The 9548-nt window shown below is 47.3% G+C and overlaps 1 protein-coding gene across 1 annotated transcript in view; it reads right to left on the minus strand.

The window, feature by feature from the left end:
• Window positions 1-9548, minus strand: part of FRMD4B (FERM domain containing 4B) — an 89306-nt gene that overhangs the window by 64583 nt on the left and 15175 nt on the right. The window contains 2 exon segments of the mRNA XM_009329814.1: window positions 2471-2565; window positions 3312-3377. Of these exon segments, the coding sequence (XP_009328089.1) occupies window positions 2471-2565; window positions 3312-3377 (161 nt within the window).

A 9548-nucleotide genomic window follows, 5' to 3' on the forward strand; every position in this document is an offset into this window, starting at 1 on the left:
CCACCGCTCGCCGCGGCGGTCCCCCGAGTCCCCAGGGAAAGCGTGCGGCCAGGCCTGGAGGCGGGTGCGCGGGACTGCAGTCAGTGTGTATTTTCTGCGTGACTGAGCCCAGGAGGGTCGGTTCATTACTCTCCCTCGGTCTCAGTCGTTCCCCACAGCTCCTGCAGACTGCTAATTGCAGCCATCGGAGAATACTCGCGGGGATATGAGCAGCTGTACGTGTTGCTTTTCGGCTACTTTACTTTCCAGCAATGCATACAAAGGCCTGAGCAACAAGGCGTTGTACTTTTTCAGCTGCTGATAAACTCGTGTGAATGTGAGCTGTACATTATCCCTGTCCCAAATATCTGGAGGGGGTGTGGGGGGTGTGCAGAGTCAACGAGCAAACCGCTGGCAGCACCTGGTTACTGTTCAGAAAGATTTGGACTCCTTATTTTGAGCTCCCCCAATAGATCACATGCTTCTCTCTGTGAGAGAAAAAGCAGTCTCCAACATAATTTTTTAAATATTGCTACAAAGCATGAGCCTCTGGGGTTTTAAAAGCCACCTAATTTAGCAGGTACCCCTATCAGTTCAGTCCCACATGGGAAGAGGTTCCTCCCTTCTGCCTTCTTTGTCAGAGCGTGCGGTGAATGTACTGTCAAAGCCGAAGATGGGAATTTATCTTTTTTAGACACATTGATACAATCCAGGCGGCCTCAGCGCCTGCGCAGTGTGGACTCAGGTCACCAGAAACGGCATAATTTCCTTTTCTGTTCTAACCCCTGTTACTTAAATACCAACCCAGGCGAACGAAGTGCTTAGCCGCACGCATGCACGCAGCAACACGCAAGAGTAACCCCCATTGACTTAAATGACCCTGCTGGCCTGCTTGATGAGGGTGGTGAGGCACTGGCACAGGTTGCCCGGAGAAGTTGTGGCTGCCCCATCCCTGGAAGTGTTCAAGGCCAGGCTGGATGGGGCTTTGAGCAACCTGGGCTAGTGGAAGGAGTCCCTGCCCATGGCAGGGAGGGTGAAACTGGATGATCTTTAAAGTCCCTTCCAACCCAAACCATTCTATGATTCTATGCTTTCATGGCAGCTCTTCTGGGGGAAAAAAAATAAGCCAAGTGCAAACAGCATCCTCAAGGGATTTACAGAAGAGCTGAAAGTATTTTCCAATACTTGAAAGGATAAGGATGTGGCAAATATACTCTAGGGAGAGCCCAAGATGAGAGTGGCTGGTAAAAATAACACAGTTGCAGTCAGGGCCCCAGAGCAAGCGGCTCCTACCAGCTCAGTAAACACCAGCCCTTTCCCCAGGGCCAGTCCTGCACCTGCAGATGGGAACTGCCTTGGCACGGTGGCCCCAAACACGGCTCCGACGTGATTTGTAGGTGAAGGCTTCCATCCAGGACACCGTAAAAAAGCAGCAACGGAGAGCAGCAGGGACTAATATTATCCCCATTAGACAAGAGGTTTATTTAGGGGCTGTATTAGTGCACAACTCCATTTCCCCACTGCCCTAAGCAGCTCTGCTCCAGCTTTTTTGGGGAGCTGAAGGTAACTCTTCTGGAGATGCTGGCTCTGGGGAGCAGAGTCCTGCCTGCGGGTTTCAGTCCTGCACCCAGCAGACATGGGGAAGCATTTCAGTGCAACGCTGCCAGATAACTCTCAAACACCAGCTGAGATTTCAATTAACCCAACTGACTCCGGGTTAATGCCACGGAAGCAGATCTCCTGCAGTGCTCCGGAGCCTGGCCGTAGCGTCTCACCCAGCCCGGCAGCAGCCACCGGCGGAGGGTGGCAGGGTGATGGGCAGCGGCTGCCTGAGCTGCCCCACTCACGTCAGCAGCGATGACAAAGTGCACCCAACACCGCTGCACGCTTGCAATAGTCCAGCTGCCGGGAAGGGAGGGTTGTGCATTTCGTGGATGTTCTGCTTTTGCAGCTCTTTTTGGTAGTCTGCAGAATAGCTTGGATACCTAAAAGTAGTAGGGAAGCTAGAGGAGAGTTGTTTATGGGAAGGACTAACCTCATGTTTCACTGCTGCTAGGCAAGTTTGGGTTTAAAAAAACTCAATAACACATTTCAGATTAAAGTGCAAAGCAATAGGAGCAATTCATTTTGAAAACAAATGCAAAACCTTTTTTGTTATTACTGAAAGCGCAGGGTAGGAAAGCTAAGGGCGTTCATGGGGGAAATGACTGCTGAATCAATTTTTTCACTTTGTGAGACAAAGATGAAAAGTGAAAGCGTCAGGAAGGTATTTTACAACTATTCTCTGGTTTGTGCCCAGAAGATATTTTCCAAATATTTTTTGTTTTGTGCCTTCTCCTTTCCTCAGCCAAGCAGCACAAGCACGAGGTAGGAAAATCTTTCTTCAAAAGAAAAAGTCATTTTTTCCATCACGCTGAGTTGCCACGGTGCTGGGGATAGGTTTTACATTGCAATAATCATACAGCTGTTTAAAATAAATGAACATACTTACGTATCATCTATAAACGTTATCCCAAAATACTCCTTTTCTTTCAGGTTGAAGTGTGAGGCCACCAGATCCAGTAACTCCCGAGACAGAAGTTTGGGCTATTGAAAGAATAAAAAAAATTTAATTCATTTCAGTCCAGGCTTTTCATATATAATAAAAATTTTCTCTGCAAATACTGACATTTAAGTACACATGGCCAAGTTAAAACCCTGTTGTACAACTCAATACAGAAGTGGCTTCATCAGACTCAGGGCAGTCGGATACGGTGTCTCCGTGGAGCCGTGGGACATGCGGAGCATGGAGAGGCAATTATGTACTTAACCCACAACGTCAAGCTGAAGTGCACAGACCGACTGCTGCTCTCCTCTTTCTGGGGGAGAAAGGCAGCAGCTCAGGCTTTCCTGCACATACAGCAGGAGGGATTTTCAATTAAGAAAATATTGCGTACTGGAGGATCTTATGCTTTGAGTTCTGTTATGGGAATAAAACACATCCCCAGAAATACAGACTTTTCTTCCCTTCTAAATTACAAAAAATACCACCATGAGGAGTGCGTTTAATACACTTTATGAATTTTGGTAAGAGCAGATGCAGAACTGGCGGCAGATATTTTGCCCACTGTGCACCAACGTCCAAGGGAAACCCTCCTGTTAATTCAGGTCCGAGGAGGGGCATGCGTGCCTGAAAGCATGCCCATTTATTCCACTTCTCTGAATTTCTATAGTAAGAGACAGAACTTTTCTTCAAACATCACTTATGCATCAGCCCCCAATAGCACTGCTAAAGAAAATAAGCAGGGAAATTAGTACCATGCTACCAGTGCCCACAAGAGAGGGGTCTGTACCTGAACCAGCAGCTCCAAGTTCCTGTCATCAAGGAGATGCACCTGGCAGTGCCGGCCCTCTGTCATCTGCAAAGACAGCAACACAGCACCGTGAGGAAGGGCAGGATCCGTGGCTTTCCTGGCTCGCACAGGCCCACGTGCGGCTCAGGGGCAAGGACAGCATGTAGCAAGCATTTAATCTACACTGATAAGGGAATCGACTCTGTACCAGAGCTGCACATCCTTCTCCAAGGACTCGGTCTGGGGAGCTGCCTCAGCAGTCTCAGCTCCCATCAACTTCAAGCTGAAATTCAGGGTGCTTAACAGCACTCAGGATCAGGTAAAAACAACATAAACATTGCAAGAATTTAATCTGAGGCTGAACCAGCCTGGCTAGTACCATAGCCACAAGCAGCAGCAATGGCCTTTTGCTCTGGTGAGGAGCAGAGATGACCAGCGACCCATGAAACCCCCATCTATCCAACCCTCCCTGCAGACGGGTCAACCTCAATTTGGTCCCTTGACAGAGGACCTGGTCTCTAGTTTAGATGGAGTCTCTACAGGCACATTAATTGCTCTCCCTTGGATAACTTTTCACAAGCATTAGAAGTCATTGCCTCCATAGGATTCTTATATAGGTGGTTGCACACACCAAGACAGGTGCTTGAAGTGAACAATTAAGAACAGGATGAGCTTTGCAGCCTCTGACATTTTATCTGGACCACTTATTTCATGTCACATTTATCTCTTGCAAACAATGTGTCTTTCTCCCTAAGAGGACAGTAATTCAGAAATAGCTGCACATTAGGCCCTTTTAATATCTGCCCTTTGAAATCTAATACATTTCCACAAAAGCTTTTACATTATTTAGAATCTGTTCTAATTCTAGGCCTCTCGCTGGCTTCGGTGAGGACTGGCTTCACAGGGCTCTCTGGGCAGGAGTTGATGAAGGAAACCTGGCTTTTATATTTACTCTCCCAGTCTCAGAGTAACTCATTTTTCTGACAGCACAAGCTTCTTGCAGACTATAAATTCTAAGCTCTGAGCAGAGGCCGAGGGTGGTTTGCTTAGATAGGGGGTCCTGGAGGGATTAAACAGCAACACACAGTGGTTTCTTCTTTCACATCCCTTTGGCTCCATGGGGATGGGGACAGGGACAGGGCTGAGCTCTACTGCAACCAGCATCCCCACATCACTTCCCGCCCCGGGCTGCCGCACATCCAAACATTATAAAGGCTTAAAAATAAATACAATTTATACCCTATTGCAGTGTAACTGAAAAGAGACCTCCCGCCTCCCCCCAGCGCTGCCCCCATTTCAACACGCAGCTGTTCACACAGCAAGAGCTGCCAAGACACAGCCTCTTCTGTCACCGGTCAGCCATAAGAAGCCAAATTAACAAAGCTTTATTGTTTCAACTAATTGAGCTCATTTTGACCAAAACCCAGGAGGAATCCCCCTCCTGAGGAGCTCCACAAACAGGTCAGAGATGAGCATCTGCGGGCACAACTCTGTCTAGTGTCCAGGAGAACGGGGCTACAGCACCTGTGGCACCAGCGCTGGCAACTTACAGCACTAAACATGTATCATCACATCGCTCGTCAAAACAGCAATACTGGTAAAAGGACCATTTGCAGAGCAAGCCTAGCTGGAAGAGACCTCTTCCTTTTCATTTCTTCTACTGCTGTGAACGTGAATTTGTAGAGAAGTGCCAGATGAAGAGTGCCTTGCGCACGCAGGGGTGCAGAGCGGAGACTGCACCATCACAGAGCCGGCAGCGATGCCCCCTGTGCAAACCATGGCCTCACCCCACAGTACTGCACCCTCAGGAGGCATCAGCCCAGAGCTGCGCTAGCCCCAGGCCCATGCTCCCAGCAGGGTACCACTTCCAGAGCTTTATCCTTCAGGTTTTGGAAGCAAAGCTGCAGCATCCCGATTCCAGCTTCCAGCGTGCTCCCTGCAATCTATCCATTCACCGAACACGCTGCCTGGAGCCCTTAAATCCATTACGATCTGATCACGGGTCCATTTGTTCCTGAGAGCTGAAGGTCTGCCATCACGCACTCATAAATAAGTCACATTACCATCAATTAATCATTTCATCAGCACACCCTTCAAGGTGGTGCATATTTCTGGCTCTGACATACTGTTACCAATCTGCCCCTGTTGCGAAGTGTCTGATCCAATAGTGTTTTTAAATCATTCCCCATCTGTTGCTCTGAGATAGCACAAGGGTTGCCATTATTTAATTGCTAGCTGCTTTAGCTTTCACCCAGTGAAATCACATTAATCACTTCTGACTGTTTTAATTGCCTCGGTTGTCTATTGTTAAGTAAAAAAGGTTTCTGTTATAGCAAACACATCCACAAAGCCTTGTGCTGAGAAAGGAAGGTTGCCGGGAAGATTAAAACATAACAACCATAATCTGTTCCTCTATTCAGCTATCCAAGGTAATTGCAAAGCACCTTAAAAGTAAAGTAATTAAACCTCATGACACCCCTGAAGATAAGGCAAAATATATATATCTCCCCAATTGTATTGATGAGAAAACATAAGGACAGCTTAAAAGTCTGATTTACAGATATAGATACAGATAACATTTAGCACCTGAATCTCCAGGAATCTCATCTCAGAATAAATCATACAGCTGCTTCCCAGAGTACTGGAAAGCTCAATCAAGAAGTTGCAGAAGATGCCAGGGTGCTCAGCAATAAAGCACCGTGAAATGCCATTACTGTGACAAACCTGTCAGCTCCCGCCTCTATCCCCAGAACTCTGTGTGGCCATGGGCCCGTGTCACCCCAGGAACGCTCTGTCGCATGGTGGGACATGACAGCAGTGTCCAGGGCCATGAGATGTCTGCTGCTGGCTGTAGCTCAGGGAAGAGGGGGGCTCTGGAGCCCTTTCCATTTGCTGCTTGCACCCCTCTGCCCCCCCAGCCCATGCACGCACACCTGAGGGCTACATCCCTGCTAAGATGCCTTCTCCATCTGTGCTGAGAGGCACAACATAGATACTCACTGCATGGCACCACAGCCCAGCCAAGGAACACAAATCTGCCAGGGTGACTACCAGCTTTGCATTTGCTGGCTCAACACCACTTTGTTTAGGGATTGAACTAGGACAGTCCAAGCACCAGCCCTTATCCTCCTCTTGCAGCCCCAAGGCTTCAGCAACCAGCACCCTGGTTTCTGCAGCTGTGCAAGGGCTCACTCCAACTATCCCCACCCCATTCCTGATGGGGCAGAGAGCACTTCACTTGGCTTACTCCATATTTACAAACACAATCAGAAGCAAATCACTCCCAATTACTATCACAGAGCAACACAAGCCCATCCTGCATCAGGAATGTCGCCCACCAGAGAGGTCATCTCCAGGAGACAACTCTCTCCTCACATGGAGCTGCCCCTGTGCAGGCAGGGCTCCTATATACAAGACAGTACTCACATTTTGCAAGTCTTGTTTGTACAGGGGGCAGAACCAAAAGCTTCAGAGGCTATTGCAGCCGCAAGACCACCTCACAAGCTTTGGAGTACCAACCACCTTCCACCAGCCCCGTATTGTCCCAGCGCAGTGACGCAGAGGTGCGACGTAACTGCGGCGCAGCAATGCCACATGCTCCAGCACGGTCACAGGTATCAACGGCCTGGTCCTCTCCTCTTGCCTGAGGAAGAGCTGGGGAACTTCAAAAAGAGGACTTCACCACCATAGTATCACAGAATATATAAAGGATTTTGGCCATGGAAGAGTGCCTCCAGCTCAGCGACCAGAGACCCTGAGCTCTTGGAGCCAAAGCAGCAAAGGACTCGTTTTTAACTCCCCCAATGACACCGGCGTGATTTATTTCCCCGCAGCACATCCGCTCGCTGGCCTGTTTGCTCAGGCTCTGGGAAAGGACCTGTGCTTGCCTCCCCAGCTCTCAGGGCGCTGGGCTCCTCAGAGGATACATTTCCATCTTTAATTCAGTTCAACTTGCTAATCTAAACAATATAATTGATTTTCTATGTAGTTGGACCAATCCATCACGAGATGAGCACAGCTGTCTGGCTCAGTTAAGAGGTGGCGTGAGCAGTCTTGAGATATATATACACACACATCTATGTTTTCAGCTTATTCTCATTGATTTTGCATTGTCTGTACAAATGAACAATTGTTGTATTTTTGCAACATGCCCCCAAGTTGGTCTTTTTAGCAGTTATTTTTAAAAGCCTGCTAATATTTAAGCTATTATCCAGTAAAAGGAGTAGCAGCATAAAATTCATGAAGTATCCCTGTTTCTCATCTCATTCCCAATAGGAAATTAGTGGAGCGACATAACGCACAGCCCCATTTTTGGCAAAACCGTACTGAGATACCGGGATGCTGGATTCTTATTGTTTCCCAAAGTCACTCGTATGCTCTGCACACAAGTAAGCAATAAAAAACTCAAAAATGGAGACGCACAAATGCAGTAATATCAAAATATTGCAGCCCTCCTAACTTACAGGCAGGTACTGGCAGCAGGCTTTCAGCAAGAACCTGATTTACCCAGATCTTCAGTAAAAAAAAGGCAGCTAATGAAGGAGAAGAAACACGCAATTCTCAGAATCTCCATGCGTGGAAATTAAAGCATAGGGCGAGATTGTGATTCTATATAGCAGGTTAACGTGTTCAGAAAGGTTTCATATAGCTGGAAAAAACCCAAACATTTTTTCCTCCATCTTGCTTGTCACACAAAAATTAAGACAAATTCTCCACTTAAAATCATCGAGGCAGATTTTCCAAAACATAGGTCCTTTAAGAAAAAAAACAAGGCAGAGAGAAAAAAAAATACTTCTTGACTACTTAAACCAATTCCCTGTGATATCCTGAGCCTGAATGTTTATTTGGGGGAAAAAAAAACATATGCAGGATATTTATGCTATTTCTCTTCAGCAGAAACATCCTCCCTTTCGAAGCTGGTGGTTACATGCAATATTTTTAGACATCCATGTGTGTCATCCAGTTAGGAAAAAATAAGAAAAAGAAAAAAGTAATTAGACAGGGTGTAAACAGGAAACCTCAAAAAAAACTTAAGCCAAAAAAAAAGCTGACAGAATAACATATCTCCTGAAGCATAGCTTAGGAATGGGAAATCATGAAGGGTTTGGGTCAGAAGCAAACCCAAATGTGTTGTACTCCTTCCAGACCAGATTTCACCTCCCAGAACCAGGCAAATTCCAGAGACGTTGCTTGGCATAGCTGGCTGTATCTGTCCCTGACTTCTATTTTTAAGCCTTTTTTTGTTTTAAGAAGGTCTGGAGTCTTCGCTACTAGGGAAAGCCAAAAAACCCCCAAACCCTAACAACTCTGTGGCCAAAGAAGTGAGGATTATACATAACCTGCACATAATTGAGACAAAATTGGGAACCATCGAAATGCTCAGAGGTCTGTGCATGCATCCCAGCTGCTCTCATTTGGGATGTGCCGTGATTTGGGCTTCAGCAACCCACGTGCACACACTTCTGGCATAACCGCGTTGCACCGATGGGTGACTGTGACCTGCCCAGGGACAGGGTGGCTGCTCAGGGTCCTGCATCCATGTAAATACACATCGCTGTAAGCTTTAAAACCACCCCCCCATCCAGCGAGGCTTCACATCTTTAATACCCCAAACTCCACGAGCCACAAGAAATCTTTTGGAAATAGCAACCCTCTTCCCTTCCTCTCAAGACAAACCCTTTTGCTCAGGCACAGGTGTTACTGAGTGCCCACAGGGGCTCTGCCTGGAAAACATCCAAGTGTGGCACCGGGGATTCGGTCCCAGCTGCACAGAACTGTGCATGTTATTTCCATAAGCTCCTTGCAGGGTAACCACGTGAAATTAAACTTGACTGGCAGGTGAGTAAGATCCAGAAGATATTTTACAGGAAGAAAAAAAACTACGCTGGTGCATCCAGTGATGAGAGAGAAAAGGGAATCATTTTCACTAAATAAATGGCCGGCAAAAAGCTTAAACCTGCTGTTTTAAAAGCGAGAAATTGGGCTGCGGTGCATCATTAGAACATGGATTGTAAAAACTGGATCATTTATTCCTGAAACGGGCACATCACAGTGGCTCAAGCAGTCAGAGCACTGAAGATCATATGGATAACAAAAAGCAAGAGAGCAGTATTCCCACTCGCTTACAAGATGCACGCGGTCAGTTAGGAAATGCTGTCCCTTTGCCACACCAACCCAGCCTCCACAAAGCCTGCGGCATGCGGGGGGGGGGGGAAATCCTGCCGTCCTGCTTTTAAC

This window comes from Pygoscelis adeliae, unplaced genomic scaffold (genome assembly GCF_000699105.1).
Source record: "Pygoscelis adeliae isolate BGI_AS28 unplaced genomic scaffold, ASM69910v1 Scaffold67, whole genome shotgun sequence".
NCBI classification, from domain to species: domain Eukaryota; kingdom Metazoa; phylum Chordata; class Aves; order Sphenisciformes; family Spheniscidae; genus Pygoscelis; species Pygoscelis adeliae.